The following is a 20751-nucleotide window of genomic DNA, read 5'->3' on the forward strand; positions in this document are numbered from 1 at the left end:
CAATAATAATCAGGTACATCTGAACCCTGTAACCTCTAGAACAAGGGTCCGTGTGGAGGAGGGAAAGGGCTGTCTCCCCTCCCGAGCCACCGTCCCTCTGCGTACCTCCCCAGGGCCTGCTTGGCTGGTAAGAGATGCTGGGCAGGGAGGGAGGCCTCTCGGGAGGCTCCTCCAACAAAACAGAAAAACAAAAACAAGAACAAAAAAAAAAAAAAAGGGAAAAACAACACAATAAAGGCCACCAAATTCTGATAAATAAAAATGACAGTCACTAGCACACTCTCTACACATACATATTATAGAATATTATGTACAATGGTTTTAAGACTACAAAACAGACAGGAGAAATGGACGAGAGAGAAGGCCCACACAGGTCGCTATGACCCTGAGGAGGACAGACCCCAAGCCAGAGCTCCCGATCTGCTCGACGACGGCAGCGAGCACAGTGCGGGGAGTTCTTGGCCTTGACCTCCAGGGGGAGCTCCTGGGCCACCCAAAACAGAAACCTGCACTCCCCGAAGTAGTGGTACAAAAAGAAAAGGAAGCCTGCGAGGCCTGCTCCGTGAAGACCCCACCAGGGCCCTTGCACTCAGGTCCCCCAGGTCTTGGGGAGATACTGGCTCAGATGAACTCCCCAAATGGTCAGTCAATCAAGTGAAACATGGAAAGAGGCTGACATGTCCATGGATGAGCCTTGCTTGAACGCCAGCTTCACCATCTCTGACCTTTCCTTTCTAATGCCTGCCAAACAGGGGTGTTGGGGGGACAGTGGAGATCCCAGACGGCAGTGGGCCGGGACTAACCCAGCTCCACTGTGGAAGGGGGTGGATGCCAGGCCTGGTGCCCTTCAGACTTTCTCATAGAGAAATTACAGATAAACCCCGAATTATTGGTGGGGAAGGGAGGGGAAACATCAAGTCAACAGGCAATAAAAGACTCCCCTCTCCCACCCCAGAGGTCCCAAGAAAGTCAGCAGTCAGGTGGGCCAAGGGCCTTGCAGGATCCAGGCCTGACGGAAGCCCCTCCTGAGTCAGTACCAGCCCTCGGAGCTGCTACGAGACAGATCGTTCCAGCTCCGGCCTCCCTCCCAGCTCCAAAGCAGGAGTCTGGGACCAGGCCTACCTTCTACAATGATATAAGGCAAGCTGCTTTTTTTGTTGGTTTTGTTTTTTGCATAGTAGTTTAAACACAGTGAGGCTCCACCTTCCCCCACAGTGCCTTGTCCCTCTGCTTTGCCACTAGATCCAAAAAGAAATAAAAATTTGTCTTCCCTCCCTCCTTTCATCTTTCCTTTCTTTCCGTAAGTGGAAAACCTTAAGAAGTCTCCACCCTGGCCTGGAAACGTCACAGAGTCCAAGGGCTCCTTCCTGGGGGGCATGGACCACCTCACAGCCAACTCCAGCAGTCAGAGGGCCTGCAGAGGAGGGAGGGCACAGCTCATGGCCAATTGGAGGAGCAGGTGGGAGGGTAGAAAACCACAGTACACCACACCCAGGGCCCCGCCCTCACCTTAGAGTTTTATATAAAAACACCTGCTAGGAAGAATTCTTCGGAGCTCAAAGTGGCTCAGCTTAAGGGAAAAGGCACAGTTTACACTGCATCATCCGGACAGAAGTCTGCATTTGTAACGTGGAGAACAATAGAAATTGACAGCACCATTCCTTGGTGGGTGGGTGGATGGAGAAGGGGCACTGGTGGGTGGTAGGACGGAAGGAAGGAAGGAAGGAAGGAAGCAGCAGTCCCTTGGGGCCTCCAGAGAAGGGAGGACATAGGAAGTCTGTGTGGTGAGGCCTGAGCCCCACTCCAAGGAGCCTTCCTGGCCCCAGGGGGAGAGAGGGCAGAGGCCCCATCACCAAGCCCGCTGGGCACAGAGGCCTCAGTCATCAGCTGACCATGGGCTCCACATCCGCCTCCCGCTCAAACTCGTCCTGGATCTCATCTGTACTTCCTGAGTCGCTGCTGGCCACGGAGCTGGGGGACGGTGAATTCCTGGAAGGCAGAGGAAATAGGGGATGGTCAGAGGACAGCCTGGGAACCCCTGAAGGGAATCAAAACTCAGGAAAGGCTGGGCAGCCACTCCTGTAAAATCAAACCTCAGAGAAGGATTCTGCCCTGAGACCTTGTCCTTGTCCCGTTCTCTTTAGAATCGTCTAGCTCAGGAGTTGAATGTGGCTCTCGAAAGCGGAAAGCCTCCTGGGAGCAGGGACCATGGATCAAGGTTGGTTCTTGCCCTTAGTCACCTATCACAGGGCACATGGTAGGTGCTCAGTAAACTCCAATCAGCTCAGCACTCAGAGGGAGGCTATACTGCCCAGTGGTTAACAACAATGGGTTTGAATTCTGGCTCCACGACAGATGAGCTGAGGGCCTTGGGCGAACCATTTGCTCTGCCTAAGCCTCCATTCCTCCACCTGAACAATGGAGACAACACTGGGTTTTGGGGGTTTTGCCAAGGGGCTGAAGACCTGACATGCTAAGGCCCCTCCCACAGAGCTCCCCCAAGGGTCTCTCTTTGACACTCTGAATCACAGCCTGCAGGAATGTAATCAAGTACATTTGTGCTTTGTGCCACCATGGTACGTGTGACATCTCATTTCATTAGTAGTATGCCAGTCTCCCGAACAGCCTGCATTTCTTGTCTTTGTTTTGGTGCCCCTCAGCAAACACGAGGGGCCTGGTGCATGTCAGTCTCCTGGGGGCAGAGCCAAACGGCCCTGAGTTCAGAAGGAAATTGCCACCAACCCCACAGTGGTGGAGAGGAGTGTCCCGCCACCTCCTCTACCCCCCAATTCCTCAGAAAGTGGGTCAGAAGCTCCACGAGGGGGCTATGACTATTCTGGTCAGCACTGTGTTCCCATGGCCATGCACACAGCGGGTCTTTGGGAGGTCAGTGGGGGCAGTAAGATTAGACAGGTAGATCATCTGGTCCATAGTAAGTGGTTAATATTCACTGGATGGACGGAGGGAGGGACGGATGGATGGATCAGGTTGTAAGCTCTAGCCCCACATATCACCCCCAAGAACCCATCCGCTGAATCCCTAGGGAGAGCAGGGCCAGGCACCTGTCTGCGGAGCCTTTGATGAGCCGGCGGCAGGTCTCCATCTGCACGTCCAGGCCACGCTTCATGCTGCACATCTCCATGTACTCATGCAAGTGTCGGTTCATGTCGCTCTTGGCTGTGGCCAGCTCCAGCTGAGAGAAAACAACAAGGTCAAGGGGGAGGCCAAGTCACCCTGACAGCAGAACCCTCAGCAACCTCACACCCCAAATCCTCAGCGGGGGCAACATCACAGTCACCCCACGCCCTCAGGCCCTGCCTCGCACATATCAACCTCCCTCTGCTCTCTGCATCCTGGTCCATAGCCTCTGGCACATGCATCTGTGCACAAGGGAATGTTGCTTAGCAACCACAGAGGCAGCTTGATAAACCCTGATAAGCCCCTTCCAATCCTGCCAACTCCACCCTGCCTGGCACCCTGCACTCCTTTATATGCACTTGGTTAGAAAACCCTCAGTCTCTCGCTTCTGATGCTCCTCTACCAAATGATTCGCCCTCCAGAGAAGAAGCAGGGCTTCTCTTTCCTTAGCTGGACAACAATAGCTCTCACTGGGGGACACAGTTACGTGCACAGGCTCTGGAACTCGGAGAACTGGGCTTGAAGGCTGCCCCTGGCAGTGGGGCTTTGGACAAGTCACTTGATCTCTTTTTGCCTCATCTCCTCCTTTGTAAACGGGCACACATCACCTGCACAGGGGAGGCTCCTGGGGCCCGCAGGGACACACACAGGGCTGAGAATGCACGCACATGCGCTTACCTATAAAGGGCCTACTCAGTGCCAAGCATCACCTGGATGCCACTCTCATTATTCTAGGATCATCACCTCAGGGGGATGCCTTCAAACTCTCAGGGGCAGACAGATTATCACTCCATTTTATAAGTTAGGAGAAACTGAGGTTATAAATGGGGTCTGGCTGGCCCTGCTCCAGGCTCCCTGTCCTGTATGGGGCCCACTCCAGCAACCCCCGCCCACAAGGGCATGTCCCCCCAGGGGTCTCAACCGCGGTGCCTCAGCGGAGCAGTGCGTGGGCTCCCTCACCTCGATCTGGCCTATGGTTTCCTGGTATTCCTTGTCCCTTGTCTTAAAGAAGGATTCGGTCTCGTGAATCAAGTTGCCCAAGTTCTCCTCTTGCTGGAAACAGAACAAAAGAGACCGTTTAGCTGGGTGGTGGGGGATGGCAGGAAAGAACACAGATGAGGTGTCACTGCAAGGAGGTGCCCCACACGCTGCTAGCCCAGAACAGCCCCACTTCCCCGGCCTTGGGGGGCAGCCCCGCTCACCTCGCCCTGCAGGTCGATGGACGGGTTGCAGTTGGTGAAATCCTCCCAGAGCAGCAGCGTGTCTTCATTCTCTTCCCATGTCAGGCTGTCGCAGTCATCGTCGTCGAAATCAAAGGTCTCCCGCCTGCAGGGGTGACAGCAGAGCCCATGATTGGACGGGAGCCAGGCGCAGGGAGAGGGGACATTCACCTTGCCTGTGCGGTTACCTCTTAAAATGCAAAATGTCTCTACGTCCTCTTTGTGCCACTGAAAACATCTTTACTTTTTTCCAAGATGCCAGGTTTTCATGAATGGAGACTAGAGATTTTCCTCTCAAGAGCCTGCTTGCAACTGTTTGCCATTCACCAGCTCATTTCTTGAGCCCCAGTTTTGCCCGAGTATATTGTTATTCCCATTTTACAGAGGAAATTGCAGCTCAGAAAGAATAACTCACTTGTCCAAAGCCACACTGCTAGCCCGGAACAGAGACTGGGGCCAAAAGTCAGTTCTCCCTGTTCCCTGCAGTTTTCGCCTCCCCATCAAAACACCACCCAGCACCCATTATGTGCTGGGCGGGGGACTGGCGGCTAAGACGGCTAAGCGTGTATTAAAATGCAATTCACCCAGTCCTCACAACCACCCCACGAGGTGAGCGTGTGATGATTTCCATTTTGCAGGTGAGGAAACCGAGGCTCAGATTCAGTGGCTGCTCTGCCGATGCAGGCTGAAGTCAGACTTGATTTCAAAGCCTGAATCTGGATTCCTGGGCTCCCCTGCTCACCAGAAGCGGAAGTAGGTCACTAATCATACCACTCTGCCTGGGCCTGAGGGGTCTCCAGAGAAGCACTGGGTACCCCAACTGAAAAGGAACTTAAAAACCTTCAGGCCAACCGACTCATCATTTGGTTGAGAAGGCTGATACCCACAGGGTTAACTCACTTGAAGGTGAAATAGCCACAGAGGAGGACTCGAGGTAGGACAAGAGTCTCCAGGTGCCACCCCGGGGGCTCCCCCCAGAGCCCACATCCCCTTCCTCAACTCCTTCCTGGATCCTGGGGCAAAGCTTCCAGACCTGGGACAGTCCAACAGGCTGCGGTCACCAGGCGGTGCCCAAGGAGAAAGAATTCCTAGTCGAAAGGTGCACCCCCTGGAGCCAGGGTCCCCAGCAAAAAAGCAGTTCCTGTGGAGGCCCCTAGATGGTTGGGGAAGTCCAGGGGCCAGAGCTGGGGGCAGCAGAGGGGGGCCCTGCCTCCACCAGGCCCTTGTCACATACTCCACAGCTGACTTCACTTCCTCTCCAGCATCCGGAATCTGAGTTCCCCCACGGAGGAATGGGGAGCCAAAAAGGGCAGGAAGATGGACAAAAGGAGGGCTGAGAAGAGGCTCCCCCACACCCCACTGATCTGGAAGGCGGGGCCGAGGAGGAGGGCTGGCAGCCTGGCAGAGAAAGTAGCAAATTCCTCCCCTTCTCCTTGGTCTGAAGCCCAAGCAACTGATTTTGATCAAAACAAAACAGCCTTGACACGGGGCATTATTCAAAGACTTCAGTGGAACTGGCCTGGGCGGCCTGGGCTTTGGGTCCCAGCCCACAGCGAGCGGAGATGTCAGGGGCGGGGCGGGCAGGACTGGGGGTGGGGTCAGCAGGAGCTGGGCTAGAGCTGCCCAAGGGGAGGGGGTGATCAGACCGTTTTGTTTTTTTTTTTTTAAACTCAGGCAGCTTTACAACCTGATGAACCCAACTGGCTACTGAGCCCAGCTCAGGCCTCTCAGCGCTCATCGCCCTTCCCTACAGCACCTGGAAGCTTTTGAGCACGGATCACTGCCAGTGGAGCCCCCCACACTGACACTCAGCTCACCCCATTCCTGGGCAGTTCTGGCTCCCTGGTGACTTTTTGGAAATGGGGACAGCGATTTCTTCAGAGAAACCCTTCAATCCCACCAAACCCACTCTAGGTCTCTGGGTTTACAACCTGCCTGAGACTGAGGATGCCCAAAGCAGTGCTCGGGACAGCTGGAGCCAAAACAGGCCTTCTCTTCCAAAGCCCCACTCAGCAGCAAAGACATGCTCACAGGAGACTGGGGGTGGTGGGGAAGGGGGAGATCAAAGGATGAATCAAGAATCCAGGAGTCTCCTTGTGACCCTCAAATAGAAAACTCCCCAAATAACAGCCCCATCTCAGTCCTGTTCCAAGGGATGGAATGGAGGGGAATGCTTGGCAAACCCAACCCCTTCCGGCTCAGATTCCTCTCTTCCTTACAAGTCGCCTGGCTCAGCTGAAAGGGACCACGAGGCCAGGGAGCAGGCGCGGAGAGGGCAGAGTGGGGCCATCTCTCAGTCCAGGCAAAGTAGCCCTGGGGGGACGTTAAGCTTCTAGCATGCCATCCCCAGACCTGGCACCGGCAGTGTGCACACAGCTGGGCTCGTGAGCTGGCACAAGCCAGCTCCGGCTTATCACAGAGCATATCCGATCCGGACAGCCTGGGCCAGCCTGAATCCCAGCTCCAGCACGTATTAGCCCTGGAAGCGGGCCAAGTCACTTCCCCTCTGAGTCTCAAATTCCTCATCTACAAAGGGAGTGATAACCTGACCTCCTGGCTGACCGTCTGGAGTCAGTGAAGGCCCGACTGTAAGCGCCCTGCAGACGGAGGGTGCGGAGCCAACGGCCCGAGGCCAGCGTGGCTGCCCGGTCTGTGGATCCGCTCAGCTGTCCCAGAGAAAGGAAAACCAGTGCGACTGGATCCACAGCTTGATCAAGGACTCCCCTGGCTCCCGAATATGCCCACCATTGCCATTTCTGAAAATGCAAAACTTCCCAAACTACAAATGTCAGCCAAAATCCCCTGCGAGCCACTGCCAGCCAGGCCGCGGTTGGCCCGCCCTTCCCTAGCAATCTGGGGAAACCACATGGCGCCCCCAGGCTGGGGTGGTGGAAGACTTACAGCTGGTTAAACATGCGCTTCATCTCATCCGTGATGTTCATGGAGCCGACCTCGTCATCTGGGAACCGGGTCACCTCTCCGTCCTGCTCAGAGTTGTCATCGTCGGAGGCCACCTTCTTCTCTTTCTTTTTGGGGACCACCTGACCCGGAAGGAAGAGATCAAGGTCACTGGGAGGCTCTGCTGGGGTGGGGGGCAGGGTGGGGGGAAGGGAAACTGCATCCCCCGGATGGGTGGAGGGTGGCTAGCTAGCCACTGCCGGCCAGGGTGCACGGGCCCTCTAAGAAGCTGGCACGTTAGCAGGAAGCGTGAGGTGGAGACATGCAGGACGGAGGACACAGACAGCACAGACCCTCCCCTGGTGGGGCTGACTCAGCTCCCTCCTTCACCAGAGAAGCAGCCCCAATACAGGGGGAGAGAAGAGGGCCAGATGGGTGCAGTCACCTGGGTGCCTCAGAACCAGCCAGAGAAACGGACAAACCCAGCTGCCCCCTGCTCACGGGCCAAGGCAGCAGGCGGGTGGCCCACGGTTCACCACGCTCCCGCCACTCCAAGCAGACAGGACACGAGCAAACCAAAGCACCAGCAGGTGGAGATGGTGGCCCTGCCTCCCAGCAGAGGCCGTGAAAAGGCACAGGGGTGGACCAAAGGCCGGGAAGGAGCCCAGCTCTCCCTTCTGCGTCCAAAGTCACACACGGAAAGCAACGACACGCCATAGTCACCCAGTTCCAGCAAAAGCCACACCAGACCCCAGACTCAGACAGTGACACACGCCCTGCACTGAGCTGGATGAGCCCCCGGCTGCCCCTGGCCGCCACGGCCCTTCTCTCGGACACACGCTTGCTTGTCAGGGGCAGTGGCCCGGGGTTGGGAGGCGTATTGGAGACTTCGGTAGGAATGAAAATCAGTCAGAGGCCAACAGCTCCTCTTTGCAATTCTGAGGCTCATCTGCCCAGATTCAGGCCGCTCACCCAGGGCTCCTGCAGCCTGATGGTCCCGGAGTCCACCGCCACCCTCAATGAGAGATCTGATCAGCCACAGGAGGATCAGAGTCTGACGGTGGAATCGGACGCACCTGAGTCTAGAGTCCCTGGCTCTGTGTTTTCTTGGGGAGATCAGAGGGTTGGGGGAGAACTGCTTCTGGGGAAAGGCGTGTGAGGGAAGTAGGGGCTGGCCAGGCGGGGGTCGGGCAGGGCAGGGCTGGGCCGCCCCGGGAGGCTGGCGGTGGCCGGTGAGCAGGGTGGCCCTAGTCACCTGGAAGATCTTGGACACGTCTTCCGAGTTCCGCTGCTGTGCGACATCGCACAGCTTAGCCGTGATATCGATTCGGCGGCAGATGTCCATGTCCACCTTCATGGCCTTTTCTTGGATCTTTGTGTCCAGGTCTGTCATGGGCTGCAGGGAGGACAGCAGGGGGTTACGTGAGCAAGGGACGGAGCAAGCATGGGTGGGGTGAGGGGTGGAGCGGTCCCAGGCTCCTACTGGGCAGAGGCGGGAGACCCCTAGTGTTGGATGGGAGAACCCCAGAGTTCATGGGGGCCTTGAGCTTCTCCTAGGGTTGAAGAGTTGGGCCAGTGCTGCTCAGGTGGGGGGCAGGGGGTGGGGTCGTGGTAGCTGACAACTTTGGGGCCGAGTGGACGACGTGAGGCCGTGTCTGTGGCTCTCCCTAAGGCTGGAAGGCATCCTCTCAGCAGACACAGTGTTGGTGTTTATTTTGTTAGAGCAAAGAAAAAAGAAAAACAACTCCCACTGTTGAAAGATACCCCCTTCTTTCCCACCTCACGACCCCACATAGATGCCTGCTTGCCAAGGCGGTGCTCAGTGTGGGATTCTACCCACGCTGACAGTGGGGGCTTGCCCAGGTCATGGGGGCCCCCCTGGATCCCAGCCTCACACCTCTCAGAACCAGAAGCCACACCAGCCTCCTCCTCTTTCTGGCAGCCTCCTGCACACACTGCCTGCTGCTAGGAGGTGGCAGGAAACCGGTGTCCCCAGCAGGAGCGAGGTCTCTGTTGCTGACAGCTCTCCCCGACCCCAGCTACCCAGAGTGGCTCTGATCATCGAAAGGACGCACACACTGGCCTCCCCCTGTTTACAAAGCAACCCCACTGGAGGCCGCTGGCCTGGGAGCCTCGCAGGGTCTCCCTCAACCTGCCTTCCAGCCCCCAAGGTGCCCCGACCCTGGAGGCCCACGGCCACCACCAGCCCTCATCTTAGCGAGCCAGGAAGGAGTCGGAGCAAACACACACAGACCATCGGGAGAGCCTGGCCAGGGCAGGATGGGTTAAGCGGCAGATTAATGCATCTCTGCTCAGACCAAGGGAAGCAGAAGTGGGGTGGGGGCGAGACAGCGCCTGGTCTCCGATGCATCGGTCATCCTCATGGTCAAACGCAGCCAGCCAGGACTCTAACTAGAAGCCAGCTCCGGAGCCTCGGAGTGAATGAAGCGCTTTGCATGATGGGTGTAGGGGAGCATCGTGACGCATGGCGCGGAGGTCGATGGCACTTACATCACTCATGAGCCCCTTAAACACCACCAGCTCCGCCTTGAGCCTCTCGATCTTCTCATTCATCTCCTCCTGGATGGCTTCAGCCTCCTGTGCTGCCTGCGGCACAGAGATGGGGGCAAGGTTGAGGGGGGCCGGGCACCCTGTGGGGTAGCATCGCACCCTGTGTGAATGTCCAGCCAGGTGAAGGGGTGCTAAGGACCTCGCTCAGCTTAAAACACTTGTCAAGGGATGATTTATTGCATGGAAAAATCCATGGCAGATATTAAGAGAGAAAGAGCAGGTTAATGTAACAAGTGATCGCAACAGGTTAGAGCACCAGGTCTATTCTTTTGAAACTGCCGATCTTGGACCATCTCATCTCACGTGTGGCGACTTAACTGAACACACACACCTACAGGTATGTGTGTGTCTGCACGTCAAAGACTACCAACAAGGGAGGGCAGAACTGGAGGGAACTTTTACTTTCTTCTCTGTGCTTCTCTGAAGTTTCCAAATATTTTTGTGAACTAAAAAGTACTGTTGTTATCAAAGAAAGGGGGAACATCATCCTTTTCCTCCTACATTCTGACATTACGTATTCTGCCTCTGACTTTCTTAAAAAGAGAAATACTTTAAATATCAGAAAGCAATTTTTTTAAGGTTTGAGAGAATTTCCCACACCTTCTCAGGAAGCTACTGTTCTTGCGCCCACTTAACTGAGAAGAAAACAGAAGCCCAAAAGGTGAAGTTTGCTGCCCAGAGTCCATGGCATGCAGGTGACAGAAGGGTCCAGAACAGAGAGTCCAGAGCCAGAGTAGCAAGGGAATGTCCCCACACCAGCCATGGAGCGCCCACTGGGCTGGGAGCCCACCTGGTCACATGCCCACCTCTCCAGGCCCCCAAGTCTGTTACAAGTCAGTTTCCTCAAGCTGGGGCCAGAGGACCTTAGACACTCTGCAGTGCAAGTCTCAGGTGGGGAGCAAGAGGCTGTGGGGGGCACTAGCCCGGGACCCCCAGTAAGCATGGGGCTTGGAACCCTTCCTGCTCTGAAGCACAGGGAGGGACACTGAGTGGGGGCTGTGCTGGCGACTGCCCCAGCTTTGCCCTGTGAACACTGTGCCCTCGGACACCTGCATCTGCTGCAAGTCCCTCCTGGTGGCACCGCTGGGGCTCTTACCTCCTGGAGTGTGTCCACCATGGTCTGCAGGTTCAGGCACTTGGCGAGCTCCTCCTCCCACCTGCAAAAGCCAAGAGGGACAGGTGGTCAGATGGGAGCTTATCCATGTCACTCCAGCCCTCAGACACAAGGCCAGCACCCACCCTGGCCCGTCCCAGGCTGGGAACCCACTGCTGCCTGGCCTCTAGGAGCTTCCAGTCTAGGGAGCTGATACAAAACAACCACACCGATTGGCATTGACACAGCAAAACTTCATGCAAACCATAGAGTGTGGCTGCTCAGCTGTGGCTGCAGAACACCATGGAGGGGCTGGTCCCCAGGGCCAGGCTGCAGCCAGCTCCATGCTAAGACTCTGTATGGCAAGAAACATGCTTTTCCTGGGCTGATCACTGTGATCTTGTCCTGCAGCTACCCCCACCATCACAGATGTCTCCTACATAGCCGTCATCATCCTTGTCTTACGGAGCAGGAAACTGAGGCTCAGAGAGGCTAAACGTTTCACACAAAGACACACAGCTAGTGGGTAGGGTAGAGTTTCCAACCCAGGTCTGGTTTATTACATTACAAAAACAATGAATACAGCTCTTCTTATTTTTCATTTATTACGTGCCAGGTCCTGTTCCAGGAACTTTACAGGTCACTGTCTCATTTGGGCACAGGTTGGACAGGAAAGGACAGGGGAAAGCCATGCCAGGGCCCCAGGGGTATCCCAGCACGGGCTGGGGGAAGGGTGGATGCTAACTCTTCAGTCACCACAACAATACCCGCTCACCGCAACTGAGCCTTCGACAGCCCACGTTACCCCAGATTACAAGTGAGGAAAGGAGGCACAGAGGCAGGTGCCCAAGGTCAGGCAGGCAGGACTCTGGCATTCATCACCCTGCCAGGCTCCCAACCGAGTTCCCCAGCTGGAGTGGGGGGGGCAGCTTGCTCCCCTTTCTCCATCCTGGGACACACAGCTTCTCTCCTTCCTCACCCCACTGCCACCTCCCTACATGGCCTCGGAGCTTGGAGGTCTGGAAGCCTTTTAGGATGCTGTCGGGCCAGCTAAAAATAGGCCAGAGGGGAGAAATGGATGAAGAGTCCATTACATCACCGGCTTTTGGAAACAAGAGAAAACGGATACTGTTTGCACACAGAGGAAAATTCCTCCTCCCTCCCACACGAGACAGTCGGCCCTGGCCAAGGCTGCCGGAGCACAAGCTCTCCCTCGCCCAGTTCCCATGTCTTCACCAGTCCCTGATGCCCGCGGCCAGAGCTAGAGCTGCTGTGGGCACAGGGACTCAGCGGGCAGGGGGTGGGGCTTCTGCCAGGGGTGACAGACACAGGAGAAGCTATGGAGGACAGCAAGAGAGCTGCAGTCTGAGCCAGGTGACATCTCACTTCATGCTACATCTAGGGAGACACAGGAGCTGGCCCAGGGCATGCCGGGAGTCTAGCCCTGGAGGGGACAGGACACCCTCACCTCCCAGCCGGCAGCATGAACCATGGAGAAAGGCTGAGCCCCGGAACACGAGTGCTGGGCTGAATCAGCTCTCCCGGCCATGCTGCTCGGCAGGGCCAGGGGACTCGATTCCCAAGCCACCGAGTGGAGCAGGGGCGAGGAAGGCCAGGCATGGGCTGGCTCCTGCAGCGAGACTCACCGCTGGGTCTTGCAGCAAACAGCAGAAGCAGCGGAGAAGAGGAAGTGGGCAGTGAAGATGCAGGATGGGGAGCATGTCACCCCCCCACACATCGCCCAGACAGGCTCCCGGGAATGGGGCTCAGCCCGCCCCCTCACCTTTCCTTTGAGCAACGTTCTCACGAGGAGAGTAGGAAGGAGGTCCACAGACCCATTACACAGATGGGGGAAGTGGGGTTCAGAGAGGGAGTGCAACTTGCTGGAACCATCCCGCAGGGAACCCTGTCTTTGCAGCTCCAGCCTCCAGGCAGCCTGGATCCCAGGGGTTGGGCTCAGTGCTGCCTACACCGTGATCATCCGTGTCGATGTCACTTCCTAATGCTCTTGGGTAAAGAATTTTCCCCCAAACCCATCTGGGAGAAGAGGGAGCTGAGGCTCGGAGAGGGGAAGCAGCTTGCCTAGCTAGAAGCAGGGGTGGGACTCAAGTCTCGAACAGGGATGTGCGAGATCTCCCGGGGACCTTGTTCACACGCAGCTCGATTCAGCAGGCTGGGTGGGGTGGGCGCTGCATGTCTGATAAGCCCCCCTGCAGACCGCACTGAGGGCCCCACACCTCGCCAGTGTTCCTAAGCCGCACCCCAGCAGACGATCTTGCACAGTGATTTCATGGGCCTTTTATTTCCAGAGCCAGACGGCAGGCAGCCGGCACGCCTGCTCCCAGGAGACCGAGGACGGACCCCTGGCTGTCCACAGCAGCTGGCCCGGCAGACTGAATCTGCTGGCCACACTGATGTCCCTCCCAGCACTGCGGAGAGACCTGGCTCTGTCGGCTCTGATGTTGACAGTGCAGAAAAGCTCTGCCCTTCAGCTGCTGTGGCTGACAGAAGAGAGGACGGGCGGGTGGTGTGTTTCTTAGGCACCCCAGATGCCCCACATTCACTACAACCTGGTCCAGGGGCAGGGAGCAGGCAGCTTAGCTGGAAACTGGTCAACCGAGTTGTGGGCTCTGAAATTTCAACACCTGTTTCCCAGGCATGGTCCCCTCCCGTGACCTGGATCTGCCCACGAGAGTTGGGTTTCGGCCGAGGGCCAGAGAGATGGGGAGCAGGCAGTTGCCACAGGGAAAGGTGCGTGCCCCGCCGGAAGGCCAGGGGTTGCTGATGTCAGGCCTCATAACCCTTTGCGTCCCGACTCTCAGGCCCGGCCCCGCTGGGCTCAGAGGCTGACACTTGAGCAAGATGGCATGGCTAGGAAATGTGGATGTCTGGATGCAAACCAGGTCTGCCTGAACCCAACTCTGGGCTCAGTCCAATTTGGGGGCTGCTGGAGAAACTGTGGTTGGAAATCACAGAAGGCATTCGGGGCATGAGAGTGAGTCACCTCAAGTCCCCCTCAGTGGTCGGGGCTGTTTTGCCAGGGAAGGAGAGGTCCCTTCTGGACAAAGGACCCCAGGCTAATAAGGGCCTGTCACTGGAGGACACTGGGAGCTGCCTGCTGTCTGGCTTTGGAAATAAAAGGCCCATGAAATCACTGTGCAAGATCGTCTGCTGGGGTGCGGCTTAGGAACACGGGCGAGGTGTGGGGCCCTCAGTGCGGTCTGCAGGAGGCTTATTAGACATGCAGCGCCCAACTCTCCCGTGGGGTGGCGTGGCGGGGGGTGGTGGGCCTAAGTACATCTGCTCCATCTACCATCTCACGCTGGCTGTGAAGCCACAGAGAAAGCCCCTCCCCACTGCACAGGTGGGGAAATGAAGGGCCAAGGGCAGACAACTGGAACCAGGGCCAACGTGGCCTGGAGCACCCCATGCCTCCCCGCCCGCCCGCACCCAAATTCTCCTCTCTTGTGGTGTTGGCTAAGAGCGGGGAGAGAACATTGACTGGTCACTCTCTCAGTGTGTGGCCACCTTCACCACGTTAGGCAGAGAGAGCTTTAAATATATGGTATAAAACACCATCACACCTCCCCTAAGGATTGCCTACTTATTGCAGATGAAAAAACAGGCTCGGAGCCTCCCTGGTGGCACAGCGGGTTGAGCACCACGCTGTGAGGCTGTCCACTGTCTCTGCAGCACAGATTCGATTCCCGGCCAGCCAGGGAGAAACCCACATGCCGCAGCAGACCTCTCCTGACTCGCCTGCTGCCCCCCTCAGCAGTGTCTTCGGTCAGTTTGCCTGTTCTGCTCCCTGCTCTGTCTCTGGTGAATCCTCTCAACCCTCCCGTGCCTCTGGCCTTTACTCCAGTTCTTGTATAAATAAATAAAAAAAAAAGAAAAAGGAAAGACAGGCTCAGAAGTTATTCATTCTCCTTTTCCCCCTCTCCTTCCTCCTGAAAATCTCTTCATTCTCCCAGGAGTGTCTTAAATGTCTTCTCTTCCCCAAGCCTCAGCACACACTTCAATCCTTTTTCTTCCTGGCGCTCCAGCTTGAGGCTGCTGAGCCCCGTCTTGCCAGGCGGCTTGGCCGTGGTGGCACCTTACCAAGTGTGGCTCTCAGCCAGAGAGCCAGCCCGGCATGCCGGGGCAGTGATGGGCCTCCTCTATCTTACCCACCTCCGATCAGATCCCACATCTGGCTTGTGTGCTGACCACGCCACGCCCTCTCTTGCCCCCACCATGTCCCCAAAAGTCCTTTCTCTTCCCCAGTCTGCAGGCCACCACCTCATATGCATCCCAGCCCCTCAACCCATAGCTGTGCACAGCGGCTTCTGAAGCAGGTTGGATGATGATGGCGAGGAGGGAGAGGAGGCAGGGCAGGGCAGGGGAGGGCAGCGGGAGGGCAGGGGCAGCTACTTGAATTCCATGTGTGTGACGCCAGGCACCTCCGAGGTGCTTCCCATGCACGGCCCCATTTAATGTCACGTGACCTGGAAGCAGACTCATTATCTACCTGATGAAGAAGCTGCCGTCCCAAACCATCAAGCACCTTACCTATTAAGATCACACAGCTGGGAAGGTGGGGTTTTTATTTTACAAAGGAGATCCCCCAAAGTGAATCAGAGAATTCCCCCAAAGTGAAGGCACTGCCTGGGGGCTTCCCAGGAGCCCAGTTCCCAGCACTGATTCTGCCCCACTCTGTCCAGTCCACTTGGCTCCAGAGCCTCTCCAGGGAGAGGCCTGGCCAGGCGCTGGCTGGCCAGGGCAGGATGTGGCAGGGGGACGAACAAGCTTTCCCTCTCCCACTTCCCACAGCCTGCAGGCCGGAGGGGGAGGGAGTCAGGACAATGAGCCAGGGAGAGGAAATGACTCCAGAGAAGCACACTGCAGCTGAGTCTTCCCAGGAGCAGCACATGTGTGAGGCAGGCTGGAGAGGGGTGGCAGCACCCCCCAGCCAGATGTGGTCAGCCCTCATTCCTGAGCGGCCACCGCTGGGACCACATGGCGGATGAGAAGTCCTGCCTGGCCGCTGGGGGAGGGGTGGGCAGCGTGGAGAGCAGCCCCCACCCCCAGCCACACTCAGGGCTGGAGCCTCCCCTCCCCCAGCAGCTCGTGAAGACACACACCCGCAGGAAAGGGGTGGACGAAGCGGGCCGCTGAGGGCGGAAAGCCAAGCTGAAGTCACTGGCAGAGGGACTGACTCACAGACTTTTCACTTCCTGTGCCGTGGGCAGGCAGAGAAAGAGAAAGAAAGAGACGGGCTCTGCTGCAGAGAGTGGGTGGAGCCCAGCAGAACAATCAAGGCTACGAGGATGGGGCTGGGGGTGGGGAAGAGTCTTAGAGACTCGGGGTCAGCAAGAATCCTGCCCCCACCACTTCCCAGCTATGTGACCTTGGGCAAGTCAATTACCTCTCTGAACCCCAGTTTCCTCATCGGTGAGATGGAAAGCTCACCAGCCCTTCTGAGAGTGGCTGAGCGAGCTGCATGAGGCGGTGGTAAGGGGAGAACACCCAGTGCAGTTCTGGCACACAGCAGACAATTAGTGCTTGGACGGCTCAGCCTGAGCTGTGGAGTGTGGCGTGGCTGGTCCAGCAGCCCGACCCCCACCCCCGAGAGCTGGGAGGGCCCACAGGAGTGGCCCACACCTTTCCCGGGCAGGCACACCCAGGCGACTCACTCAGGTGATGGGAAGTAAGCTAGGTGAGGCTGCCAGGCCTGAGCTGGTAGAAAACTTCATTCTGGGCCAAGCGTGAGCCTAGCCTGGGGTGGAGGGCAGGTGAGGGCAGAGCGCAGCTTCCACCAGGCCACGCAGGGAGAGCACCCCGCTGTGCTGGGAGCAGGCTGCCAAGGCTGGCGAGGACATGCTGGACCATCCCCTCCCCCACTGCTCCCAGCATCTAGGGGTGCACAGAGGCACCCACCCCTGCCCAGTGGACATGCCCTGCCCCCAGCTGGCATGTCCCCCAGCTGGGCGCTGGGGCTGAGCCATTGCCCTAACTGGCCATTCTCCTCAAAACTAACATGGAGCTGGGGGCGAGGCTGCTGGCACAGGGGCACAGAGGGCACCTGTCCTCATGCACAGTTGGTCAGAGTAGGCCAGCAGCAGATGAGAGCAGGCTCCCCAGGGAGTGTGGGCTGCCCAGGAAGGCCTCCTGGGCTTCGCGGCCCTGCTAGAGCATAAAAATGCCCACGGCGTCAGCGTCCTCTCCACACCACCACCGTGCTCATCACTGCGCTTGCCACACACAATTCATGTTGGTGGCAGAGAAAAATACAGATGGGCAAAAATGGCGGCTGGGTGGGAAGACAGACGAGCCCACCCCCACGAGGCGGGCCCTCCTCCCCGGCAGAGTCTCCGTCCTGACTTCTGCCTCCCTTGCCATGCGCGGAGAGCACCATTCTCTCCCAGAGGGCTGGGCCCACCAGCCTGTGAGCAGGGAGACCCACCCTGGGTCTCCCATCATCCCGCTCTCCTGGGTACCTCCGGGCACCATCTCTCCCGCGCTCACACTCCTCCCCACTGCGGACTCTGGTGCTCCACCTGCACCGAGCCCTGAGCCTGGCGGGAAGGAACTCCTCGCAGACGTGCCCATCCGTGGCCCGGCTGCCCAGCTGTACTCTGCTGCTTGTGGGAGGAAACACAAATTAAATGCCAACTGATTGTCTCCATGGAGGAGGTATTAATTTAATGTGAACACTTAACCAGGGCAGCCGATTCCATTACAGGCGGGCGGTAATGGCCCGGGCAGGCCGGAGCACGGGCTGGTGATGGGCCGGGCTGAAGAGCCACCATAGGAAGCGTGAGCTCCACCCAGCTGCTGTCACCACACAGACACGCACATGGGCCTGCTGTCGACCTCAGCCACCCCCTCCAGGGATCCCAGTGAACGAGGTTGTGCAGCCAGTCCAGAGGGGGAGGGGGTGTAATGTCCACAGTCCTGGGCCAGGGGCCATGGCATAACCCAGTAAGTCCCTTTTCCACCCTGGGCCTCAGTCTCCCCATCTGTAAGAGGATCTCTAAGCGTCTCTCTGGATATGACCTTAGCAGCTGTTTGAGGACCCTGGCGGAGGCTGGAAGAGGTGATGACCGCACATCCATGCAGTTTTGCGTAATGGGGCTGGGCCTCTGGCTGTTTCCCTCATGCCCAGCTACGCTGGGGGGCGGGCAGCATGCATCATTTCATTCTCCCCTGGCTCATTCATCCCATCACCACCTCTGAGGCTGTGCCCCGAACTGTGCAATGTCCAGCACCAAAGGGGATGGGAGACTCTACTGACCGTACTAGGAAGGGCAGGCGAACTGAGAAGTTGCCACTGTGTGACCCCCAGAGAGCCCACATAGCACTAGCTGGGAACCTCAAGTTTCCCCCTCTAGTAAATGAACCCTAATTTGTAGTTTGTGGGCAGATTCAATGAACAGGCGCCAGTGAGGGTGCCCTGGCACCCTTGATGGACAATGACAAGGAGATGAAGACAAGAGCTGCCGATGGACAGTTCTTGGTCACTGTCTCCCTGTGGCCAAGGGTGCCCTTTTGGGGTAGGTGGCTGGCCTCTGGGGCTCCCCCTTGGGAGGGTAAGTCCCTTCCCCATCCCTCACGTCACTTTCCCATTAAAGCAATAGTGTTCAACAGAATACATTCTAAGAGAGGCGGAGGGAGAGAAGCAAGCAGCACGCAGCAAGACGGCCAGCATGTGCAGGAAGCCCTACATCTAGTCCTGACTCAGCCCTGACTTGCTGTGTGACCTTGGGTAAGTCCCTTCCCCATCCCTCGAATCACTTTCCCATTCTTAATGTAATAGTGTCCAAAGGGATACATCCCAAGGGCCACTCAGCCAGCTGGAAAACAATTTCCTTGGTCCCTGGACTAACACCCCACACAGACCACAGAGCTATTTGAGAAACCGCAAAGTCTCAAAGCCAGCTGGGACGTCAGTCTCTGCATTCAAACCAATGTGTGTAGCGGAGAGAAGAGCAGGCGCTCTGGAGCCAGAGGCCCTGGGGTCAAACCCCAGGTATGCATCTTGCAGCTCTGTGACCTCCAAGGACAAATGGTCAGGGAGGTCCGGAGAGACTGGTCCTGGCCCAGGCTGTGAATGACAGGGCCACACCCAAACCCATCAGTCTCTGTGCTGCTGTTAGAATCGTGCTAGTGATAATGGGCTGAGTGGGTGATCAAGGGCACATGGCGAGGGGAATGGCTGAGGGAGTAAAGTCAGATGCTACCAGATCCCTGGTTCCCCTGCCAGCAGAACCCAGCAAAAGTCCTGCCTCTGCCCTCCATGGCCCCAGACTGGCCCGACAAATGGGTGGCATGTGCTTGGTCCTTTGAGGCCTGCCCTGACAAAGGCCACATGGCAGAGGTCACCGGAGGCAGGTGAGGTCCAGCAGCCAGAGCCCAGCTGGTCTCATGGCACCACCCCGGAAGGCATGAGGCAATTTGAAGGTATCCCTCCCACCACCAGGCCCAGAGAAGCCCATGGCCACCTGCCTCAGGTAAGCAACCAATCTGAGGCTTCGGCTGTTATATGGGCCACCTGTTCCAATTACCCGGCGTCCACGTTGCCCACGTTCCCAGCATGACGCCTACGCTGGTGTCATTTATTGAAAACACCTTTGGAGATCTCTGCAGACGCTCGTAATCCAGAGGTGTACACTGGGAAGCAACCTCTTCCCAGTGGCTCTGTCTGAAACCACACCCAAGTGGGCACTGCCCCCAACAAACCAGGCCACCCAGAGAAGGAAAGTGACTCAAGGAGCCTCTCAGAGCAAGGATGAATCTGTGTCCCAAATTGTAGGCCATTGTGAGGTTTCTGGGTTACCAATTCCAACCTCTTCAGACTTGCGACGCCTTCACCACCTCCTCCAGGGAGCCCTTCATGACTTCCTCAGGTGAGTCACTATGCCCATCCCGGTGTTTCCAGTCCCGGCACATGCCTTCCTAACGGCATCTCGGTGCTGTAAATTCTCCCTTCTCTGCCCCTGTTCTCCTAGGGGGGGGGGGGCTGGGCTTATTGTAAAAGGTTTACTGTGTGCCGATCCAGCCACTGTCCCTCCACCGGGCTCTGGAGCCAGGAGTGATCATTCCCATCGCACAGATGAGAAAACAGGTGCAGGGGAATGACACACAGGTCCATGAGACCCCCAAGTCTGAGCAGCCTCTCAAAGATGTGTAGAGTGTGTCTGCCACTCTAAAATCTCTGCTTCCTACCATGCACCCAGCACAGTGCTCGGAAAACACCTCCAACCATCATGCACGTCTCTGTACCCACAGTCACTGGGGAAAGCTCTCAGCACTTTGTGCCTTTACCGCCTCTCAGGGCCTAAGAGCCAGGTGGAGAGAGGCCTCCACCACACCCCTTCTCTAGTGGCCGAGATTGGCCTCCACAGCCCCGTCACCCACCCCACCCTCATAGCTAGAGAGTTTGGCGGGGGGCATCTGTTGAGCAAAGAGGGCCCCAGCTTTGAAGTCAGACCACACTGGCTTCACACCCCACCATGACAGCCACACGCTTCTGGGCAAACAAGTTCCCATCCCATGAGCCCCCCAACTTGGTCATCCTTGAAATGGGATTGCGAAGGTCCCCCTTAGGCCCCAGTTTGTGAAAGAGATGACATATGCAGGCTCTGGATAAATGGCTTGCTCTGGCCCCCGTCACTAGCGCTGAGGTCTGAGACAGCTCCTGGCCTCTCTGGGTCTCAGTCTTTTGTCTGTAAAGTGGTCTTGGTCTCTTCTGGCTCTGCTGAACCACGGAAATGATGGAGGGTAGGATGTCATCGGGGCTCCAGGCTCCGACTGCAGAGGTCTGACACTTCCCCCACCTGCATGCTGGGG

General features: G+C 57.3%; 1 protein-coding gene across 2 annotated transcripts in view; it reads right to left on the reverse strand.

Annotated features, from left to right (window-relative positions):
* Positions 1 to 1883: 1883 nt before the first annotated feature.
* The window catches only part of IFFO2 (intermediate filament family orphan 2), a gene marked incomplete at both ends in the record, with an annotated part of 38830 nt that continues 19962 nt past the window's right edge, over positions 1884 to 20751 (reverse strand). The window contains 8 exons of one of the 2 annotated variants that reach the window (XM_084241663.1): positions 1884 to 1989; positions 3063 to 3193; positions 4099 to 4191; positions 4341 to 4464; positions 7260 to 7399; positions 8512 to 8652; positions 9768 to 9863; positions 10924 to 10984. In XM_084241663.1, the coding sequence (XP_084097789.1) occupies positions 1884 to 1989; positions 3063 to 3193; positions 4099 to 4191; positions 4341 to 4464; positions 7260 to 7399; positions 8512 to 8652; positions 9768 to 9863; positions 10924 to 10984 (892 nt within the window). The remainder of the gene's footprint in view (positions 1990 to 3062; positions 3194 to 4098; positions 4192 to 4340; positions 4465 to 7259; positions 7400 to 8511; positions 8653 to 9767; positions 9864 to 10923; positions 10985 to 20751) is intronic. The other variant, XM_084241664.1, reaches the window with a different exon arrangement.

This window comes from Talpa europaea (assembly GCF_964194135.1).
Source record: "Talpa europaea genome assembly, chromosome: 9".
NCBI classification, from domain to species: domain Eukaryota; kingdom Metazoa; phylum Chordata; class Mammalia; order Eulipotyphla; family Talpidae; genus Talpa; species Talpa europaea.